This window comes from Haliotis cracherodii, unplaced genomic scaffold (genome assembly GCF_022045235.1).
Source record: "Haliotis cracherodii isolate W230 unplaced genomic scaffold, xgHalCrac1.p SCAF_7, whole genome shotgun sequence".
In the NCBI taxonomy this organism is placed as follows: Eukaryota; Metazoa; Mollusca; class Gastropoda; order Lepetellida; family Haliotidae; genus Haliotis; species Haliotis cracherodii.
This window is the reverse complement of record NW_027266330.1, coordinates 41943879-41968625: the sequence shown is the minus strand read 5'-3', so window position 1 is coordinate 41968625 and position 24747 is coordinate 41943879. Positions and strand designations below refer to the sequence as shown.

Sequence of the window (24747 nt, the reverse complement as noted above, 5' to 3'; positions counted from 1 at the left end):
ACGCGATACTAATAGCCATTGTCCGTAGTATAAATTTGTTTTAAACACCAAGTGGGCATGTTACGCGCTAAGGTGTAAAAAACCCTTAAAAAAGGTAAGTGTAGTTATAATCTAGTACATCACCTTGGGTTTTGTAAAGGAAAAACGTGCAGTTGAAATCTGTATGATATAACCAAACCCCAAGCCATTTTGTTGGCCTTGGGGTTACATGTGTCAGACAGTGGAACCGCACAATGGACGCCATTACGGACATTTGAATTCTCATGCACCATACACGTGACATTTCTTCTATGAGAATTACAACCTTATAACTTTACAATGCGAGATATTACGCTTTTGCAATGAAATAAATGTACCATACATACAGTTTGGTCAGTCATGTTGTCTCAGGTCACGTATTTTGAAACTTTTTCTCTCTGAATATTCACACGTCCTGTCAGGTGTATGACATAAAGGAAAGTGATTGGGTGAGAGTTGCTTCCCTTGGCGTGACGCGCCGTGGAGGTGAGGCCCCGTAAGTATGGTCGTATATCATACAAAAACGAAGTTTTGTGTGGTAACAATTTTTATTAAGGAAAATGGTTACAACTATGTCATGTAGATTTTCTTGGCACAAAGACCTTGAACTTGTGATAAACAAGAGTGAGTGAGTGAGTATGGTTTTACGCCGCTTTTAGCAATATTCCAGCAATATCACGGCGGGTGATAAACAAGAGTATGTGATGAGCTCCAGAAAACATCCATTATGATCTGAGGGAAGGGAGGAATGGCACAAAGACGTTGAACCTGTGATAAACAAGAGTATGCAATGAGCTGCAGAAAACATCCACAATGATCTGCGGGAAGGGAGGAATGGCACAAAGACGTTGAACTTGTGATAAACAAGAGTATGTGATGAGCTGTAATAATCATTCACAATGATCTGAGGGAAGGGAGAAATGGCACAAAGACCTTGAACTTGTGATAAACAAGAGTATGTGATGAGCTCCAGAAAACATTCACTATGATCTGAGGGATGGGAGGAATGGCACAAAGACATTGAACTTGTGATAAACAAGAGTGTGTGATGAGCTGCAGAAAACATTCACTATGACCTGAGGGAAGGGAAGAATGGCACAAAGACGTTGAACTTGTGTAACCAAGAGTATGTGATGAGCTCCAGAAAACATTTACTTTGATCTGAGGGAAGGGAGGAATGGCACAAAGACGTTGAACTTGTGATAAACAAGAGTATGTGATGAGCTCCAGAAAAACATTCACTATGACCTGAGGGAAGGGAGGAATGGCACAAAGACCTTGAACTTATGATAAACAAGAGTATGTGATGAGCTCCAGAAAACATCCACAATGATCTTAGGGAAGGGAGGAATGGCAAAAAGTCCTTGAACTTGTGACAAACAAGAGTATGTGATGAGCTCCAGAAAACATTCACTATGATTTGCGGGAAGGGAGGAATGGCACAAAGATGTTGAACTTGTGATAAACAAGAGTATGTGATGAGCTCCAGAAAATATCCACAATGATCTGAGAAAAGGGAGGAATGGCACAAAGACCTTGAACTTGTGATAAACAAGAGTATGTGATGAGCTCCAGGAAACATTCACTATGATCTGAGGGAAGGGAGGAATGGCACAAAGACATTGAACTTGTGATAAACAAGAGTATGTGATGAGCTCCAGAAAACATTCACTATGATCTGAGGGAAGGGAGGAATGGCACAAAGACATTGAACTTGTGATAAACAAGAGTGTGTGATGAGCTGCAGAAAACATTCACTATGACCTGAGGGAAGGGAGGAATGGCACAAAGACATTGAACTTGTGATAAACAAGAGTATGTGATGAGCTCCAGAAAACATCCACAATGATCTTAGGGAAGGGAGGAATGGCAAAAAGTCCTTGAACTTGTGACAAACAAGAGTATGTGATGAGCTCCAGAAAACATTCACAATGATTTGCGGGAAGGGAGGAATGGCACAAAGATGTTGAACTTGTGATAAACAAGAGTATGTGATGAGCTCCAGAAAAACATTCACTATGACCTGAGGGAAGGGAGGAATGGCACAAAGACCTTGAACTTATGATAAACAAGAGTATGTGATGAGCTCCAGAAAACATCCACAATGATCTTAGGGAAGGGAGGAATGGCAAAAAGTCCTTGAACTTGTGACAAACAAGAGTATGTGATGAGCTCCAGAAAACATTCACTATGATTTGCGGGAAGGGAGGAATGGCACAAAGATGTTGAACTTGTGATAAACAAGAGTATGTGATGAGCTCCAGAAAATATCCACAATGATCTGAGAAAAGGGAGGAATGGCACAAAGACCTTGAACTTGTGATAAACAAGAGTATGTGATGAGCTCCAGGAAACATTCACTATGATCTGAGGGAAGGGAGGAATGGCACAAAGACATTGAACTTGTGATAAACAAGAGTATGTGATGAGCTCCAGAAAACATTCACTATGATCTGAGGGAAGGGAGGAATGGCACAAAGACATTGAACTTGTGATAAACAAGAGTGTGTGATGAGCTGCAGAAAACATTCACTATGACCTGAGGGAAGGGAGGAATGGCACAAAGACCTTGAACTTGTGATAAACAAGAGTATGTGATGAGCTCCGGAAAACATTCACTATGATCTGAGGGAAGGGAGGAATGGCAAAAAGTCCTTGAACTTGTGATAAACAAGAGTATGTGATGAGCTCCAGAAAACATTCACTATGATCTGAGGGAAGGGAGGAATGGCACAAAGACATTGAACTTGTGATAAACAAGAGTGTGTGATGAGCTGCAGAAAACATTCACTATGACCTGAGGGAAGGGAGGAATGGCACAAAGACATTGAACTTGTGATAAACAAGAGTATGTGATGAGCTCCAGAAAACATCCACAATGATCTTAGGGAAGGGAGGAATGGCAAAAAGTCCTTGAACTTGTGACAAACAAGAGTATGTGATGAGCTCCAGAAAACATTCACAATGATTTGCGGGAAGGGAGGAATGGCACAAAGATGTTGAACTTGTGATAAACAAGAGTATGTGATGAGCTCCAGAAAAACATTCACTATGACCTGAGGGAAGGGAGGAATGGCACAAAGACCTTGAACTTATGATAAACAAGAGTATGTGATGAGCTCCAGAAAACATCCACAATGATCTTAGGGAAGGGAGGAATGGCAAAAAGTCCTTGAACTTGTGACAAACAAGAGTATGTGATGAGCTCCAGAAAACATTCACTATGATTTGCGGGAAGGGAGGAATGGCACAAAGATGTTGAACTTGTGATAAACAAGAGTATGTGATGAGCTCCAGAAAATATCCACAATGATCTGAGAAAAGGGAGGAATGGAACAAAGACATTGAACTTGTGATAAACAAGAGTATGTGATGAGCTCCAGAAAATATCCACAATGATCTGAGAAAAGGGAGGAATGGCACAAAGACCTTGAACTTGTGATAAACAAGAGTATGTGATGAGCTCCAGGAAACATTCACTATGATCTGAGGGAAGGGAGGAATGGCACAAAGACATTGAACTTGTGATAAACAAGAGTATGTGATGAGCTCCAGAAAACATTCACTATGATCTGAGGGAAGGGAGGAATGGCACAAAGACATTGAACTTGTGATAAACAAGAGTGTGTGATGAGCTGCAGAAAACATTCACTATGACCTGAGGGAAGGGAGGAATGGCACAAAGACATTGAACTTGTGATAAACAAGAGTATGTGATGAGCTCCAGAAAACATCCACAATGATCTTAGGGAAGGGAGGAATGGCAAAAAGTCCTTGAACTTGTGACAAACAAGAGTATGTGATGAGCTCCAGAAAACATTCACAATGATTTGCGGGAAGGGAGGAATGGCACAAAGATGTTGAACTTGTGATAAACAAGAGTATGTGATGAGCTCCAGAAAACATTCACAATGATCTGAGGGAAGGGAGGAATGGCACAAAGACCTTGAACTTGTGATAAACAAGAGTATGTGATGAGCTCCAGGAAACATTCACTATGATCTGAGGGAAGGGAGGAATGGCACAAAGACCTTGAACTTGTGACAAACAAGAGTATGTGATGAGCTGCAGAAAACATTCACTATGATCTGAGGGAAGGGAGGAATGGCACAAAGACTTTGAACATGTGATAAACAAGAGTATGTGATGAGCTCCAGAAAACATTCACTATGATCTGATGGAAGGGAGGAACGGCACAAAGATGTTGAACTTGTGATAAACAAGAGTATGTGATGAGCTGCAGAAAACATTCACTATGATCTGAGGGAAGGGAGGAATGGCACAATGACGTTGAACTTGTGATAAACAAGAGTGTGTGATGAGCTCCAGAAAAACATTCACTATGATCTGAGGGAAGGGAGGAATGGCACAAAGACGTTGAACTTGTGACAAACAAGAGTATGTGATGAGCTCCAGAAAACATTCACTATGATCTGAGGGAAGAGAGGAATGGCACAAAGACCTTGAACTTGTGATAAACAAGAGTATGTGATGAGCTGCAGAAAACATTCACTATGATCTGAGGGAAGGGAGGAATGGCACAAAGATGTTGAACTTGTGATAAACAAGAGTGTGTGATGAGCTCCAGAAAACATTCACTATGATCTGAGGGAAGGGAGGAATGGCACAAAGACGTTGAACTTGTGACAAACAAGAGTATGTGATGAGCTCCAGGAAACATTCACTATGATCTGAGGGAAGGGAGGAATGGCACAAAGATGTTGAACTTGTGACAAACAAGACTATTTGATGAGCTCCAGAAAACATCCACAATGATCTGAGGGAAGGTAGGAATGGCACAAAGACCTTGAACTTGTGATAAACAAGAGTATGTGATGAGCTCCAGGAAACATTCACAATGATCTGAGGGAAGGGAGGAATGGCACAAAGATGTTGAACTTGTGACAAACAAGACTATTTGATGAGCTCCAGAAAACATCCACAATGATCTGAGGGAAGGGAGGAATGGCACAATGACGTTGAACTTGTGATAAACAAGAGTGTGTGATGAGCTCCAGAAAACATCCACAATGATCTGAGGGAAGGGAGGAATGGCACAAAGACCTTGAACTTGTGATAAACAAGAGAATGTGATGAGCTCCAGAAAACATTCACTATGATCTGAGGGAAGGGAGGAATGGCACAAAGACCTTGAACTTGTGACAAACAAGAGTACGTGATGAGCTCCAGAAAACATTCACTACCTAGACACATGATTAGTTTTTACTCTTATGTGGTACAACCTCATTTCCTTAGATTCAATAAAATAGCTATTTACCATTTAGCATGTTTAGATAACCAATGCATTTGATAAATGTATTAGAATGACTCAATGCACTTGATGTAATACCGTATATTGCCGTCTATAAAGTGACCCAGCCAAAAGGCAACCCCCCTGTAAAAGCCTTCAAAATCAATGCTACTTTATATTCCCCATCTATAAAGCGAATTGGAAAGAAACACAACCAAAACACACACAATCCCTATATCTGCAATAAAAAAGTGTTTGTCTTCCACAGATAAACATTACACCATATCCCTTCAGCGAATTCAGGTAAGTGAATAGGTGATAACAACTTTGTCAATACAAATTTACAAATTTGAAATTTGAGATGAAACACCGCTAGACATGATGATTTACTGACTAAATTGTATTTCCTGTTCTGCTAGGCATTGTTTTATGTGCAGAGAATAAGATTACCGTGTGTAGTGTCTTAAACTAAGACTGTACAAACCCTTTATCGGAAATCTACCCGTAATTCATATAAATTTACCCAATAATATAACTTTATAGAATTTTGGTACAACAATCGGAAGATTTGTGCCTGAAACTAAATATTTTATCAGGAATAATGTATTCCAGTATCATGTTATTTTACTTGCAGCATTGCTATATATATTTGAAATAAGCTTATAACCATAAGCATAGCACTTTGGTACATCTGATCGCTATTGACGGATATTTTTAAGTTTAGAACAATTTCACAAATCACTGTCAATGCTGCTGCGCTCGCGATAACGAAATCTTAATGTTGACATATAATAGTCAACTACAATAAATATGACTTTCAATGAGTCAAAGTATTGCATTTATGATATATATATCCATTCTCCATCATCTAAAGTTTGTTTCAAGGTGTCAATAGTGCTAATCTGACCTTGGTTGCTGTAAATAACGGTGAGTTGCGCGATTTATCGATCACTTCAAACACAATTCTGTAAATTCTTTTCCTTATGATATCAAGGGTAAAGAAAAATAAACAAAACAAATAAGAGCAGTCTCTGACATCCTCACAGTATGGTCATTTAATTCCTCAATGTTTTTGGCTTAACTACATGTAGTTATGAAGAAGGACAAAATTACACAAATTTATAATGATTGCCACAGCGGCAGCGAAGGTGAAATGACCTTTAACATTCAGTTACATTCAAACATAACAATACACAGCAAAATATAGCATGTGTTAGTGGGCAGAGCATATTCTGCATTTGATAGACTGAGCTACAGAGTTTAAAAGAAGATTTTTTATCTGTCTGACATTCTAAATGAAATTGGAAATTTTAGTATAAATTGTATATTTATATACTTATATCCTATCTAACACTTTGCATTTCTCCCTTCTTCTTCAATCCTATGTGGGAACGTGCTTGAATCATGTTTCCAGCTTCTGAAAATAAAAATAGCCACCCAAGCCCCCCTGCATCTCCATGGTTACGTCCAATATCTAGGTCAATTACGTGCCTCTCGTGCACACAGTGCCTGCTAGAACTGACCATGTGTGCACCTCTACCAATTCATTCTCTTTCGCAGAGCTTTATAAGGCTAGAGTAAATGAGATTTGGGGAAGGTCGGGTGCGCCTATCACGCATGAGATAGGATAAGTATATAAATATACAATTTATACTAAAATTCCAAATTTTAAACTTATCCTATCTCACGCTCTGCATTTTATCCCATGGTTGGATGCTGGGCCGCAGATACTCTAGCCTGTATAGACTACAACCGTGATATGTGCACGAGGAAGCTGGGACTAGACAGTGTAATTTTGAATTTGTTTTAGAATTTTGAAAACTGTCTGGTGTCTAAATAAAAGACATGAACTCGTGAGCGGGAAAAACACACACGATCAACGATCCCCATCCCCATACGTTACTCAAACGAATCAGCATGAGATCAGGCATACATGCTGAATGTTTTTTCCTGTATGTCATCATACATATAGAACGACGGCGTAGCTGTAAATGCATAAGCGAAACGGGAAACGACTTAAAATCGATCCTGGAAGAACATAAATTCTTCAAACAAAACACAGCAACTATCTCCCATGGACCATAGAGTGCGCTAGGTTTGGTAACTCTTTTAACGCTTCGTCATGGTTATCAAACACATTCGAGTGTATGAAGCGAACCAAAACGAGAAGAGGAAAGATCAACCATATTCCAAAGCAATGGACCTTCGAACCAAAATCCTACATCGCAGATACCTGAGGCAGAGGTGAGTGGAATAAAGGTTCGGACACCGATCTTTTGTTGTTGTTGTTGTGATGGATAGTGCTAAACAACATAGGTATATATACTTATTAACATCAATGTTTATACAGTAAAATGATTGATGGACACAGAGAGCTGATTAAGATAATTGGAAGCCAGTGGATGACAAATGGACAGACAGATAGAGATGATTAGAAGCCAGTGGATTAATTGGATGGACATAGGGATTTAGCAATTAGGTGATGGTAAGCAGGCGGGAATCAGTAGCCTTGAGCTCTGTTCATTGCTGGCTGGATCCTTTTGATGTAGATGGCTTCTAGGAGTTTCCTGATTTTGTGTGGGCCTGAGGATGCTGTTGATTGTTTGTTCAACTAGGCTGGTAGGATAATTGTTGAAGTTAGTGAAGACATGGCGGAGGTGGTTGAGTTCGTAAATTCGTAAATTAAGACAAAAAAGTCTTTACGGATGAGCTAATCCACCCCCCAAAAGGGACTCAATCTGGGAAACCCTAACAATCAAAACACATGTTACACCAAGTACATGTTTAATGATTTATTCTGTATATACAATTGTAACCCGCAAGGATAATGTAGGATAACAGTTTATTATCTGCGTGAACTGGGAAGAGACAGTTGTTGTGCCCACACCAACAGACCGAACTTGTGGAGCCCTTGTACGTCTGTGACTGAAATGTCGCGAAGGTAGTGAAACTCAAAAACAGTATTGGACTTCCAAAAGCACTCTTCCATGATGGTTGAAAGGCCGCAGTTACTGTGGAGGGCCATGGTAGAAGCAACCACACGAGTCTTGTGAGGATTGGACGTTGTAGGTGGAGGCAGCCTGGCGAAAGTATACGCTCACAGAATGATGGAGCTAAGCCAGAAGCATAGCATCGTACGAGAAATTTCCGATGTAGACACGGTTGACAAGTCTAGGGTGAAAAGTCTCTTCTGGAAATGTCTGTGGAGGCGAGACGCATCGAGATATATTCGAAGCGCCCGAACAGCGCCCAAACCGGGCACAACAAGAGGTCTTCATGGTCGTTCGATCCCAAAATAGCCGAGAGCGGGGGAATCGTAAATAGCCGGTCCGGTTGTCCGTGAAGTTGGTTCTTTGCCACGAAATCCCAACGAAGCCCCAGGAACACTTTGCCACTTCCGGATCTGTAAAACTGGACCCTAGTGACATCCAAAACATGAATTTCACTAACCCGTGCAGCAGTGGCCAAAGCCAACAAAAAGACGGTCTTCAGCGTAACTGTCTCGAAGTCCTTCTCCATCAGTGGTTTGTAATTGCCGGAAACCAGGTGTTTCATGAAGGAGGCTGAAAACGAACAGCTTGGTCGGCTAATTTGTAGGAACGGATGAGCAATTGTAGCTCCGTAACCATGAAACCTTTGCACCAGAATTGGTGGCGATGACAGAGATAGGTTGCCAACGTGGATCCCCGAAGTTTCTGAGTCAAATGCAAGTGATGTAAATATTTGGCAATCTGTTGAGACGAAACCGAGGTAGGAGTGGAAATATCAGGAGCGCGACAATAAGTCTCAAAGGCTGTCCACTTGTGGTCATAAAGGCGCCTGGTGGATGAAGAGACCACTCAATTGGTGCTGGTCTATCTGGTTGGGACAGGGATTCAGCTATGACGTTGGATATCCCAGGAAGGTGCCGAGCGCGGACATGTATGTTGAGGGAGTCAATGATGAGTCAGACTGGTTCATGAGGGAGGAGGACCGGAGGAGGTTCGACCAATGCGAAATTGAACTCAAGATTGTTGATGTGAAGGCAACGTTCTACGTCGGACCACCGCCCTGCAACTTGCCAATCTTGAAAATGTGCTCCCCAACCGACGGTTCAAGCGTTGATGAAGAGATGGAAGGACAGGACGAATGGCGTCAAGGAGACCCCTTCACAAAAGTTCGACGCGACCAGCCACCATTGAAGATGAGGGTGTAGACTGAGCGGTAGAGAGATAGGCATGTGGCAATCGTTGATCTTGATAAAGGGTGCGAGAAAAAGTGAAGAGGTCGCAAATGAAGTTGACCCCATACAGTGAGCGCCTGCGCCTATGTTAGGAGGCCAAGGAGTTGTTGCCATTGGCGCAGTTGAAGCAGCTGTTTGAGTGCTAACGGTACGAGACGTTGAATCTTCACCCACCTATCATGGAGAACAAACATCAGACCTTGCCGAGTGTCGAACAGGGCTCCTATGAATTGGAGACATTGGTTGGGAATGAGTTCCGACTTTTGTTCGTTGAATAGACAGCCGAGTCGTCTGAGAAGACGCATTGTGAAGGCGAGCTGTAGACGGAGGAAGTTGGCATCTGCGTGAAGTTGAATGCAGTCGTCTAGAATTTAACACAATCCCGCAAAGATGTAGGAATTTTGTGATGGGTCAGGTCAGGTGGGTAAAAAGCCACAGGGCCAGGGAAGTTCCAAACGGGAGCACCTTCCATTGCTAATGGTGGTCTTGAATAACGAACCGGAGGAAGTGACGGGGCTCCCGATGGATGGGAACGTTCAGAAAAGCATCTTGGAGACTGACCACATAATCGCTGGGATGAATGAGCGTACGAAGTAGCGTGATCGATGTCATAAAAAAATGTGGTGGGGTTTTCGAGGTACGTAGCGTTGAAAGCCTTGATGTTGAAAATTTTAAACTGTCCTTTTTGGGGACAAGCAAAATGGGGAATAAAACCCGGGAAGTGCGCCCAGGCATTCGATAGCGTTTTTGCTAGAAACGTACCTCAGTGTCGATTAATGTTGATAGCTGCCTGGCTGGATATGTTCTCCGATGGGGATGGATCATCAGTAATCGATACTCTTGTTGAAACAGCTGCGTCACAAAGGGGTCTGTGAGCATGGTCCAATTGCTTGTAAAGATCCTGAGTCTTCCGCCTACGGGCGTGGCTGTAACAGGAACGGCTGGGAGCGGATGTTCCCAGTCATGCCAATTTGAAAAGGAGACAAGTTCCTGCCAAACCTCCCCCTTGGGAAGGTTTTCCAGCGCCCTTAGGTCTGGTAAAGGAAAGCGATCACCCCACTGACCTCTTTGGCCTCTACTGCGCCCTCGAAAGGGATTAGACCGGGAAGAAATAAGCTCACATAAATCGCGCTGGGCTTGAACAAATTGGGTATATTGGCGATCCTTTATCTGTTGATCCTCCAATTGTCTTTTCTAGAGACGTGAAGGTCCACTGTGACCTGAAGGCTAGAATCTCTCTGCACGTCCTGCAAGTCAGCAAATAAGCTTGTCTTGTGTGAGGTTGATTAATCCCCGAGTGAAGGCCTCTTCTTGGGAATGAGTGGAGAGAGAGAGAGAGACGTAGTATCCAAGTGTGTTAGGTCCCGATCTTCTGAGACAGAGTAGAAACACCACTGTCAGTATCTGGGGAGGCGACCGTAGTAGACATGCCAAGAGTGCCTGTGTCTTCAAGGATGAAGTGGGGGATGTAGAGACAATCCCGTAGTCGACGAAAGGACGTGAAAGCTGTATCTAGGTTAGAGTAAATGTCCAGTAAGACCGGTCTGGGAGGGAGCGTGATCTTGGACGAACTAGCCGATGGAACAGCAAATCCGGAGGACCTATTCGCAGCCGAAGTCGTCCGCTGTAACTGCAATGTATCAGCTATCCAATGTATGACCAATTCTGGGTTCGCTGGTCCAAAACTCCCAACCAAGGAAGGCGTTGAATAGGGATCGTCAAGAACGCCTGACGGGTGTGAACTGTCAGTTGGGATCGCCCGAATTAGAGGCCGAACCACCCAATCCAGGAGGGGTCGAGCAGGAGGCAACCGAAAACGGAGTCTCAAAAGCGTCAAACGATGGTTCCAAAAGTCTGTTGTTGATCCCTGTGATCCCAACCCGTGGGTAGGATAAGTGGACAAGGGTCGGGAGGAGCCGACCTAGAAGGATTACGATCCAGCGATCTGTGCGCTGAATGACAACGGCTCTGAGAATGACTTCGACGATCACGTTCTTTATACGATGACGAACGCCGATCCTGTGAACTGTTAGGCAGGTAGGCGTAGCCGGCAGAAAAGCTATGGTCAGGAAACCATTTGTAAGGGTATCCGGGATGCTGGTAATAAGAGTCATGGTAGAATGGGTAGGCATCCCATCCCTTGTGACAAGCTGCGTAGGCATCAAACGTCGAAAAGGTCCGGTGAGGATAGCGCTATGGTGATACTCAACGACAAATGACCGAGCTCTGTCGTAGAAAGAACTGTTTGACGGGTGGTCAATTGAAGACAATCGGGAGCGGGAATGATGACGATCATGGTGTGACCATTCAATATCAGCCGAGGAGCGAGCATGGTAACTCAATCGAAAATATCCTGTGAGCGAGAACGCTAATCCTTGTAGCAGGAACGCCGATCCTTGGAACGAGAGCGCTGATCTGTCGTCTTGGAAGGTGAACATCACAACAAAGTGTGACGGTCTAAAACGAGCAGCGATGAAGTCGTATCAACGGCTGTATCTCTAGCCCCCGGGGGAGTAGAGCGAGCCAAATCCAAGAGCTGGATGTAAATGGACTGGAGCAATCGGTCGCTGGTATAATGAGAGCGGGACTCGGGTTGGTGAGGCAGACCGAGCGCACATCGACATGCGTATCTTCTTGTTTGGAGTAGTAGACAGGTCGTGAGTCCACAAATCATCTGTAAGGATGCTGTCTGAGAGGGTCTTGTCTGTGACAGAAATTACAGGTTCGACAGGATTGTCTCTAGGCCGTGATGTGCTGGTACTAGCTTTGGAATCACCCGCTTTAGAGGGCGATCAGCAATACGCCGACGACAGCGGTGCTGGTAAACTTTAATAGCCAAGTTAGTTAGGGAATAACATTCCGCACATCGGGAACCCAGGGTGCACTGTCCCTCACAGTCGCAACATAATGAGTGGGGATCTGACGAGGAATAGGTACAACTGCATTCATTACAAGCAGGACGTTGATTGTCCTTCTTTTCAATATTATTTAGGATACTCGAACAACTTGGCAAAGGACAACAATTCTGTGATGTTTCAAACACGTCACCACACAGTGGCGATGAGAAAGAGAATGAAATGGTAGAGGTCACACATGCGTACCTGAGAGGCACGTAATTGACCTAGCTTTTGGACGTAACTATGGCTATTTTTATTTTCAGAAGCTGGAAACATGATTCAAGCACGTTCCCACATAGGATCGAAGAAGAAGGGAGAAAACAAAGTGTGAGATAGGATAAGTTTAAACAAAAATCCTTGGAGAAAGATGATCGCTACCACAGTATTGGGCTATTGTGACTCTTCAGCTTCCACCCAACTTGCAAAGTGATCCCAGCTGTAAAAATATTTAGGAACAATAGTCCTACTCGATATACAGGATCCACTCAGAGATTCAAGTCTACATTGGCAACAACAACAAAGGAAGGAAGTGAAGGAGTGATGAAGGTCTAAACATATATTCCGAAACGTTGTGTTCCTCATAATAAAGAAGTTGACATCCATGTATTCTCTTCCTTATGTGAATCACTTCTAAATGCCTTTCAAAGACCTGAAACAACAATGGAAGTTGACAGACAGCAGCAGCAAGGAACATCTTCAGAAACCAAGTAAAAAATCATTCCAGGATTCACCATCCTATTAAGTGTCGTGCCTTCAAGCAACTCCCAGTCAACTACAGAAAAGACATTCTCAGCAAAATAAAAATCTGCTTCAAATGTTGTTGTCAAATCGTCGCATTGCCAAAAAATAGTAACATTGCAAACAAACATTCAGGATGCATCATTCATAGATTGACAAGTTGCTTCTTCCACTGTGGAAGATTCATGGCTGGGTTTCCTGTGATCTTTCTCAGTTCTGGGAACCACAGTCTCCTGGGCTTATAAGTTGCAACCATAAGCAGTTGAATTTCCCTCGTGTCCCTCAACTTCAGCAGCACTCTGGGTAATACTGCTGGAGAAGGAAAGATGTTTTTCGTGAGGAGGATTTCCCAGGATATGGCTAGAGCATCATAATCCAAAACCAAAATCGATCAATGTTAGGTGTGTCCATCAGTTGACACAAAATCTGGACCAAATTTGGCTAAAGTTGTCATCTGTTGGCGTGGACAAATGTAGTCTCTTTTTTCTAGTGATTCATCAAATTCTCACAAACAGACAGTGACTTAAATGTTCAGTGGCATTGTCCACCACCTCAGGTGAATTCTGAGATTGGACGGCAATGGGACTATCAAGCTTGATTGGTCTTAGCTGAACCAAGACTGGTTGTTGTGTCCAAGGCTGACATCAACAACCAGAGCCGACACCGGCAAATGCAGACTCTCATGTCCTGTGCAGAATCCATAATTGTATCTCAGTTGTCTGTCCACAGGAATCCATTAGAAGAAGCTTGCTGGTGTTGAATAGGCCTCCTATGAACTGACTGACTGAGATGGGACCAGGTCCAACTTCTCCAAGTTGATCAACCATCTCAAGTGGAACAACGATTGCCTAGAAAGAGTTGGTCTAGGACCCAGGGATTGTGGTTAAGGATATTGAAAGTAAATGACACATGAGTGAGGAATAATGCACCACCTTTGACTAACCTGAACATTTGGTGGTATTTATCATAGTATTAATCAGCTTTGTCGACTCATTAACAGAATTAGAAATTGGCACAACTCCTGTAGTCCTTGCCAAACTGCCCAATAGTTAAGGTATCATTAGGACTAGTAGAAATTTGCCATTTTTAAGGGTTTTGCTATATGTTATCATTAAGAGGACTAGTGGACTAAATGTTAGTTTCACAATACTAGTCTGTGAAAATACTAGTCACTAGACCCCAACACAGCTAGCCTACTAGTCTGTGAAGATGCTAGTCACTAGATCCTAACACAGCTGGCCTACTAGTCTGTGAGATGCTAGTCACAAGACCCCAACACAGCTGGCCTACTAGTCTGTGAGGATGCTAGTCACCAGACCCTAACACAGCTGGCTAGTTTCTACTGCTGAAACCTGACTTGTCTTTCATGAGGGAGACCCCATACCAAAATTTGGTAGAACACCTATAAATATTATTTGGGTTATCATACAGAAATTCCTAATGTGTCTATGATCAGATGTGCTATGAAAACACATCTGTGATGTTATTCTATTGTTTAAACATTTGGCATTTTTTTAAGAATGGAGAGTCAGTTGTCATTTACTGAAGAAAATTATTTCTTGGCCTAATACTGAAGTGAATGATTGGCAATGATGCCAGCTGAGCTCAGACCTGCATTGTAGGATTTGAAGACGAGTGACAGGCAACCTCATTTACGATAACAAGACAAAATGCAAATATGTTGTGTTACATGATGTTAACTATAACAATATTCATGTTAAATTAATTAGGAACCCTTCTACTTAGGGGAAAAGGAAACATGTATGTACAAACAGGTCTGATTTCAATTTGTTAAATACTAAGGTGTGAATGTATTTGGGAATGCTGTCTCCATTATACCTAAGAAAGTAAGAGTTACTTGGACATTCTCCATGTTCTCCGAAACACACTCCATACTTACCGAAATCGAACTTTTATCTGTAAACTTTTGTCTTTCAGAAACACTGCCTCTTTCGGGCACACCTTACGAAGAATTTCATGTGACAGCGAATTCTCCTGTTGAAAATTGATTCACACAATAAGTTTACATACATGTCAATGAATTATAGGTTATAAGACATTTGTCAAAATCATCAAACATACAGCAAGGATTCTCAAGGAGCAAGTTTGTCTTCTGAATAAACTATTACAACATAAACACATGTGTTGGGACTTTTATTAAGATTCTCAATCTGTGGCATACATGTTTTTCTTCTCCTGGGTATATAACAGCTAGCCTACTAGGCTGTGAAGATGCTAGTCACTAGACCCCAACACAGCTAGCTAACTAGTCTGTGAAAATGCTAGTCACAAGACCCCAACACAGCTGGCCTACTAGTCTGTGAAGTTGCCAGTCACTAAACCCCAACACAACTGGCCTACTAGTCTGTGAAGATGCTAGTCACTAGACCCTAACACAGCTGGCTAACTAGTCTGTGAAGATGCTAGTCACTAGACCCCAACATAGCTAGCCTACTAGTTTGTGAAGATGCTAGTCACTAGACCCCAACTCAGCTGGCTTGCTAGTCTATGAAAGTGCTAGTCACTAGACCCCAACATAGCTGGCCTACTAGTCTGTGAAGATGCTAGTCACTAGACCCTAACACAGCTGGCTAACTAGTCTGTGAAGATGCTAGTCACTAGACCCCAACATAGCTGGCCTACTTGTCTGTGAAGATGTTAGTCACCAGACCCCAGCACAGCTGGCCTTACTAGTCTGTGAAGATGCTAGTCACCAGACCCTAACACAGCTGGCATACTAGTCTGTGAAGATGCTAGTCACCAGACCCTAACACAGCTGGCATACTAGTCTGTGAAGATGCTAGTCACTAGACCCCAACATAGCTGACCTACTAGTTTGTGAGATGCTAGTCACAAGAGCCCAACACAGCTGACCTACTAATCTGTGAAGATGCTAGTCACTAGACCCCAACACAGCGGACCTACTAGTTTGTGAAGATGCTAGTCACTAGACCCCAACACAGCTGGCTTGCTAGTTTGTGAAAATGCTAGTCACTAGACCCCAACACAGCTGGCTTACTAGTCTGTGAAGATACTGGTCACCAGACCCTAACACAACTGGCCTACTAGTCTGTGAAGATGCTAGTCACTAGACCCCAACATAGCTGACCTACTAGTTTGTGAGATGCTAGTCACAAGAGCCCAACACAGCTGACCTACTAGTCTGTGAAGATGCTAGTCACTAGACCCCAACACAGCGGACCTACTAGTTTGTGAAGATGCTAGTCACTAGACCCCAACACAGCTGGCTTGCTAGTTTGTGAAAATGCTAGTCACTAGACCCCAACACAGCTGGCTTGCTAGTTTGTGAAAATGCTAGTCACTAGACCCCAACACAACTGGCATACTAGTCTGTGAAGATTTTCAAGATTTCCAGAGAATGTTGTTGCATACTAACTGCTGCACAGATGGAGTGCTTGAGGAGACAAAACATCTGCCTGTCTCGAAAGGCGATCCATGCTCGTTCTATTATAGATGCTGCTGCCTGTCGAATTAACCTGAAAGCAAACAGTTGGCATTAATAATGTCCATAATGCATTTCTAACATTTGGAAGAGAATTTACATTTATCTCAAAATATCACACTGCTTCAGGCCATACACAATTTTAAAATTTGACTATCGTTCCCATGCACCTCTCTAACTTACACTCTGTCCCACCTCATAATTTCATTGCCCGAAGTACAGTGTTTCAGTTCTAGAAAATTACCATGAGCTGCATGGCAGTACAAACAATAATACAGCATAGAGTCCTATCAAAACATTTGTGCTATATTCATCATGTTGTAGAGGTTAACCATGATCAGATGTCCTTCATAGTCAGTCACCTCAATATACATGGTAAAAAATAGAGGATATTCTATTCGTGTTCATGTCATACTATGTTTACGACACGAAGAAGATGTCTACATAAAGACGAATTTTAGAGTTTACAATACAGCAAGTCACAACAGCAGTGGAACCACAATTCATTGAATGACATCAACAATCTCCAGCTATAACATTGTTTCTAGTGTGACGTCATTCCGACCTCACGTCACAATTGGGTTCAAATGAAGTCAACAATGCCGTCCGGATGACGGAAACAATACACTGTTGTCTCGTGATGTGATAGGACCCGAGGGCACATAGGACTTTTATGAACCCTGATGTGTTTGCCCTTGTAGTTAGTAAAGAATGTTATGAATGCCTTGTACCTGATCAGTCACAACAATACATGGTTAAGCAGGGTGTGTTTACTTAAGAATTTGGCCCTCACTCTATGAAGGTTCATTCTCCAATGAACTGACACAAAGTGAAAGTCAGTTCTTACAATTTTATGTATTGATATTTTTACATCAAGGACATAGACCTTGATCTATATCCAATTATAGTTAGTATGTGCGACTTCATGTTTTACACTGACAGCCATACAGCAACCAGTTGTATCTCGGAATAAAATAGTTCCTCAAAATGAGAGGTCACACGAGCTTATGTATGCTCAACCACAGGACCATGTAACTAATTATAACAATAAAAATAAAAAAAGTCGCAAAGATATCATAGATGAGGCCAAAGGCCTTTGGCCTCGTCTACGACTTTTTTTTTTTATTGTTATAATTAGTTACATGGTCCTGTGGCTCAACATGCTCAACAGGGACTACTTTTGTAGTTTCTTCAGAACAAATGTACTCAAATATTATCCTCATTAGATGAGCAAGGTCTGTTAACAACTACCTCAGTTAGTCAGTCACAATGACAGCGCGTCATAATACATTTAAAACAAGTACACGATGTCAAAATGGCCATTTTTATTTGTGCTAGGGAATTCCCAGGGGTTTCTCCAGGAATGTGGAAGTAGTCCGTCAGTGTTTACGTCATTTAAAGAACACAGTCTTGTGAAAACCGTACGAACGTCAAATTATGTCGTTCATACATGTATGAACATCAATTTCGTGTTCATGTGACCACCCTCTCGTCCAATAGAAAGGCCATATATCATGTAAACTTCAAATTAAAAAATTACAATAATATGTTTAATCATGCAGTTAATTTCAAGAAAGACAAATTATGTTAATAACTAGATCGTGGAGATAAGATATAGTTTACAGGCATATCTGTTTCTATCAAAAGAATTTAATTGTATGCAATTTTCACCCAGGCAAACATTTTGATATTTGACTATTGTTGGATGCAGGAATGAACCCTTCAGAACTTTAAATGGATCCGATGGTAGAAACGTATCTCCCCACATGCCAAAATTAGATCGGTAAATATCTAGTTTACATAGTTTAACCATGAGCAAATACCCACAATAGAGATTTTGTTTCTGTGTCTCATAAATTAATCTACATCATAAAACTTTTCTTAGTGTTATGCAGAGCTCCAGATGAGATGTCGCTTGTGTACAAATACTCTATTTAAAATATATAACAGTATGACATCATTCTGAGTAATTACTCAATGTATCCATTTCAACTTGCATACCTACACTTCTTTACAGGTGTTTATCTACTGATCGAATGCAGGCATCACACATACTGCAGTAGGAAAAACAGGTGGTATGTGCCACTTATTGTCACCTGGACATGTTACATACTTGGGGCAACATCTGAACAGATACAAATAAGATGTCACCTTCTGTCATGTTATATATAGGTGTGACAGAGTACCTCCCTTTAGTCATACATGTAGTTTTTGTTTTAGTGGCAGTTGACAAGTGACGTGTGGATTAGCGCCATTAGTTCCGACCATGCCGTGCGTTTACATCAGAAGTCAGAGGCCCTGTTACGTTAGGCTAATACTGATTGTCACTCAGCTAAGCAAAAAGTGATTCTCACTGATTTACTTAGTATAACCTCAGGTCTTGCACATTTAATAATGAATAAAACAAATATATGTTTGAAGGTTTTGCAAGGTGGATAATATGGATATCAGTTAAGACAAAATATTTTATGGATGAAAACTTCTTTGTTCTATCATGATGTATAGATCCTTATACCGTTGTCAAGTCAGAGTACTATAACAAAATCATGACTAGTGAAATTGACCATTCTCCACCTAAAATATGAGGAACATGCTCTGTTCATGATTCACGGAAACGGAGTTTGAAGCTGGTGTTTTAGTTGGTGTATTCAGATAGGACAAGTACATAAGCCACAAGTAAAATCATAGAAGGCCTCAAATCACCCTCCTCTCTTTCTTATTTATACCTCACGAAACTTATTGAATGATCAAGACTGTCCTATTGTGAACCCTGAGCTCCCACAGTAATAGCCAGTTCGCAGAGCTCTCCAAATTACACCGAAGAGGTCACATACTCAGACCTGTCAACCCCTCATCATGACAATAGGGCAGTTTTGATTTTAAAATGGGGGAGATTTAAAAAAAAAAGGTGAAGATAAGAAGATAATTTACTTTTATTTTTATTAATTTTATAAAGACAACAAAATATTTTAAAACAATAACAATAATTTTCTTGTGTGTACAGCTAGCCTTATTTCCGTTTGTATTTTCCTCTTCCAAGAATAAACAGTGCACATTATCATACCTCCATGTCAGAATGACGAGATCGGATTGGTCAACGTGATCTTGATAAAATACTTTATCATACCTCCATGTCAGAATGATGAAATCTGATTGGTTCATGTGATCTTGATAAAATACTTTATCCTACCTCCATGTCAAAATGATGAGATCTGATTGGTCAGTGTGATTTTGATAAAATTCTGTGTAACCTGCCTTGGAGGGTAATAAATTTCTCAGCGGAAGAATAAATCTCTCATACTCCGACACAAGCAATACAGGCTGCACATGGATTTCTGAGAGACTCCGCTGCAAAGCCAAAAGCTGCATGCTTTTTCAGAGTCAAAAACAGTCACGTGACATAGAACAAGTTAACCTCAGCTTAATCGAACAGCTGTCTTCTATCAATTTTGAATTTGTGTTAATTATTTTACAATGTCACATTAAAACATGTCGGTAACATAAATTCGTTGCAGCAGGATCTATAATCTATCTATATCACTTTCATTCATCATCAGATAAACGCGAACATATTGAAAACAAACGATAGATAGCTTGACCAGTTGACGACGTGTTCAAGCCGACCAATTGTCAGGGTTCGTCATGATGCAGGTTTCCTGAGTATTTGGCGCAGTTTTGGTTACAAAATATGCCAAAGAATATCAAGTGCTTTTATTTTGATGCAACATGATTACCCCTAGTCTCAGTAAGATATATTGCTTTTTCTGTCTGCGGTAGTCTGTTGATAGTTCAATTACTTCATTCATAAATTTCCTAGAAATGTTCGTGTTATTCCATTTCCAAGAAAAGTATGTAAAATTTGTCAATGAATTGAGCTTGGGAGTCGTCATTGATCTTTCTGACCTTGACATGTATTAATCTCATTGGTTGACAAGTACTGTTGTATGCAAATTAGATTGTTGATCTGGGACACTAGCAAACTATTATCTAATCAATTTGAGTAAAATAATCACATGATACATTCTTGCAAATTTGATACAGTTCTGTGTGTTGATATTTTTGTGCAGACTTTGACTTTAAAACCCTAGCTGTAAGGAACCCTGATTGCTTAACTCATTGTCATTTGGACTTCTAAATCAACCAATCGCTCATTCTGTTGTTTCTGGAGATGGTGCTTGCTGGTCATATTCCCGAGAGTTTAATGGCGTAACTGTGAGGTAAATTGATGTTTTGACAAAGTTTCTGACAAATCTGATAACCAATAAAGTCATGAAAACTGGGCCAGCCATAAGTTATTTAATCATGGAAGAATAAAGTTGCTAAGAACATGAAGACAACAGTTCTTTTCAGGACCAGTTGATCACTAGACAAAGGCACATCCACATCCCCTGGCAGGTGACCTTGATAAGGGTCACTAATCAGGGAACCTCCCAAACAGTTTGGGAGTTATCACATGCATGTATGCAGACAGAGTCATTCGGAAAAGTTACTTGTAGATTTCCGAAAACGTCTGAGCATTTGACTTTCTGCAACTAACAATCGTCAGAAACAGATGTATAATATCTACTACCACATAGCAATGGTGTTATGTTTCTGTACAGCACCTCTTTCAATAATGATCCTGCCCCAAAATCTACCTGCTAGCAGTGGCAGTTTGTGTTGAAAACATTCCGCCTCTAAACATAACTCATAAGGAAACTAGTAAGTATACAGGCCTATTGGTATTAACTTTTGATAACAGCATGCCCTCTGGTATTTTTGCTATCCATGGACTATCAGTCCAGCAATTAGATCTAGCCCTGCCATAATCCCTACATTATTACGGTAGTCCAAATTGTTTCATTAGTATCCCACATTGAAGTACTGATAAACTGCATCTAATGCCATATGCTCCTCACACTTTTGAAGGGGGATATTAATCCATCAAATGGCATTGTGAGTATAGTCCATATGTAGAAATTAGAATATGGGGGAATAGAACAGCTAAGAACAAAATGTCTTTCCACTGGATTAACTCACTTTTATTGGAGAAATCAATATCAATGAAATCAATCAAGACCTTTGCGTATAGAAAATTGTATGAAGTTACAGAAGTTTTAGATGTCTAAAGTATGACAAGTCAAAAGCAACTTACTCTCTCTGATTATGTGCTCCGTGTCGGAGGCTCCGGATTGGGGATGGGGACAGTGTTTGGGCACTTGTTGGTGTAGGGGCTGGCCGAGTGTGTACAAACTCTCTACCCTCTAGAGATACTGAAAACTTGCTTTCATGGGATTTGGGAGTCAGTGGTGTCAGTTTCCCTTCACAAGTTGAGGCTCGATCTGGACTTCTACTTTTGTGGTATCCATCACCAGAACTGGCAGAAGGCAACTTGACACTGATGGATGTGCGACTGGTCCTGCTCACACTCTTCTGTTCACTTCGTCTTGATTCAGGACTTTCAGACATCCTTCTAGGGCAAGAAGACCTAAACACGTCAAACAAGAAAAAAGATCTATTTGAAGGCTCCAGTTTTATAATTAAAACGGCAGGTAAGAACTGTCCTGGGGGTCTAAGGGGTTACACCATTCCTATGCATTCTAAATGACAGGCGAGTCAAACAGCATCGGAATCATTAATATAGTGTCCTTAGACTAAAGACACGACAGACACCATACCTACCCGTAACCTTCCTTCGTAAGTGTTTATCACCTATTCAACCCTTTGGGTTCATTTCCGTAACATCTTAGGCATGACTAGATAAATCAACACATAGTTTAACAGTGCTGATATAGCTCAGTTGGTTGGCTGTCAGCATAACAATCCAAAGGTCTTGATTTTGCATCTGACGGATTCTCACAAAGACTGGTTGCTTGTCTTTGCGACATGTGTACTATGGCAGAGATAGTCTTCACAGGAAGTTGTGGTGCTGTATTCAAAAGGTGCTCCATACAATGGATGACATTACATGCTTATGAGTTAAATGAACTTGCCTGTGGCAAAAAATTTATTGCAGGTGATTCTGCGCCATCTGATTGGCTACCCAAGCAATTCTTTTGATTCTATGTTTCCACAAACCAAAAACAAATTAGGCCATGCCCGCAAATGGAAATATTGTTTCCTGATTGGCTGATAATAGATCGGGCAGGGCTTTTGCTGCATTATTGTCACTGATTTTGTTTTGTTGTCTGCAGTTGTTTTTTTTGTTAATGATTAATAAAGGGCAAGTAAACGAAAAAGTCAATTTCCATTAGTAGAAACACCATAGTGGACTGGCGGATGCCTGTAATACCAGGATAAAGATTTAACGCAAAAATACACAATAGATATGTTTTTGTTTCACACTCAAATTTACACTATTCAGTCCATCTTCTTTTTTGGGTGGCATCACACTACTTGGATTGTGATCACAGTATTATACTGCTCAATCTGCAGTGTTAATGGTATTCAGGCATCCTCTTTGGGAACACATCCAATGAATTGAGGTTTGATGTCTGGTCTTAAACATGAACTTTGGGCAAAACCAAGTGCCGCCCCTCTTAGAAAAAAAACTGTAAATCAGCCTGCACATTTGCCACAGAGGAATACTGTTATTTGTCTGTAAATCCTTTGATAGCTCAAATCATACTGATTTTTACATTCTTTTCCTTCTTTATACACCTCAGCAGGTACAGCATATATACATACATGTCATGTCAATAAAATTGTGGTACATGGTATTCCAGAAGTGTACAGCTATTCATACATACAAATTTAAATTCTTGCCCATAAAGTCAAAGCGTATGTATCACTATGTATTGCAGATTGATTTTTAAACAAGTCGGGAAGGAAGACCAGAAACTAAAAAAGTTGGCATAGTTACAATTTGTAAATGACATTACCTTTGTAACATTGTAATAACTAATTATCTCATGCTGTACATTACTTGTTTTGTTATTAAAAGTACAATATTCAATGGGTTGTTATTTTTGCCTTGAAATCCAAACAAAACATTTACTCTGTTCAAATCAACAATGATCAATGATTCCTTCCACAACAGTTTTTTTCCAAATGCACAGTTTCTCCCAAATCTTTCTTACATGTTCACAATCATATAACATATGGATTATAATTTAAAGGGGCACTGATCTAAAGCAAATTCCCCGGAACTGGTTGTTGCCTTTGTTATTGTTTTTTACCCTTGAGTACCCTGATGACATAGTAGAAATCTAGACCAGTTCGCAATCCTGTGCTGCGCAATTCGTAAGCGCATTTGTCATTTTTATTGATAGTATAAGGGCGCATGGTCACATTGATCAACAAAATGGAATACAGTAATGGAAGTAATAAGGAAATGAAGGTATCTTTGTGGGTTGCATCAGTAATGGTGACAAAGTTTTGATAAGTCACATGCTTGGTAATTGTGCTATTTTCTTTGACACTATTTTGACTTGCAACACAAAGTAAATATTCCCCCTGAGCATTGCTTATTTTATCGTGTTTATATCTGTACAGTCAAAATGTGCAAAATTTTCACTTAGGAAATTTATTAAACGCCAAAATATTCAGTTATTTTACAAATAGACTGAAAAATATGTCCATCTGTATTATTATGATAACAAATTCCAAACATTTTTATGTTTAATATCATCACCAAGTGACTGAAAATGTTAGGATCAAAGTACATTTCTATATTGTTTGGCTTCTAATCCTAGCATAATTAATCTATTGTGATGTTTTTGACCGTCTTAATAATTTTTAGTCAATCTGTTGAATAAATGGAAATATTTTTCAGCCATTTTACACACTGACTGTAACATATACATGTTTACAAAGGAAAAGACTTGTGAAAACAATGTCTATCGTGCATCGAAGAACTCCCCAACCAAGACGTAGAGGAACAAGAATTATTCTGTTCATTGCTACAGCAAATGAATGAAAACAAAATGCAAATATCATAATTACAACCTACCAAAGTTATATGCATAAATTTAGGCAGCTTCCTTGTTCGAGGAATGTATCCGTGAATATCAACATAACGGAACAATATCCCACACGTCTGCAGCTGTACAAAGAAACTTATTCGATGTCACGTGTCTCTGTAACAATCAAATATTTTAAAATATTGTTTCGGGTTAATAAAATCCAAAATCTCAACTGATCACTTAGTTTGTTTCAGTTGTTTCACATAGGTGTCAAG

At 40.8% G+C, this 24747-nt stretch overlaps 1 protein-coding gene across 2 annotated transcripts in view; it reads right to left on the bottom strand.

Annotated features, from left to right (window-relative positions):
* LOC139447689 (uncharacterized protein CXorf58-like) overlaps window positions 1-24747 on the bottom strand; it is an 84699-nt gene that overhangs the window by 42605 nt on the left and 17347 nt on the right. For both annotated transcript variants that reach the window (XM_071229126.1, XM_071229127.1), the window contains exons 2-4: window positions 21724-22056; window positions 16524-16623; window positions 15027-15121 (exon numbers count right to left, since the gene is read on the bottom strand). In XM_071229126.1, coding sequence (XP_071085227.1) covers window positions 15027-15121; window positions 16524-16623; window positions 21724-22037 — 509 coding nt within the window. In that variant the 5' untranslated portion in view covers window positions 22038-22056. The remainder of the gene's footprint in view (window positions 1-15026; window positions 15122-16523; window positions 16624-21723; window positions 22057-24747) is intronic.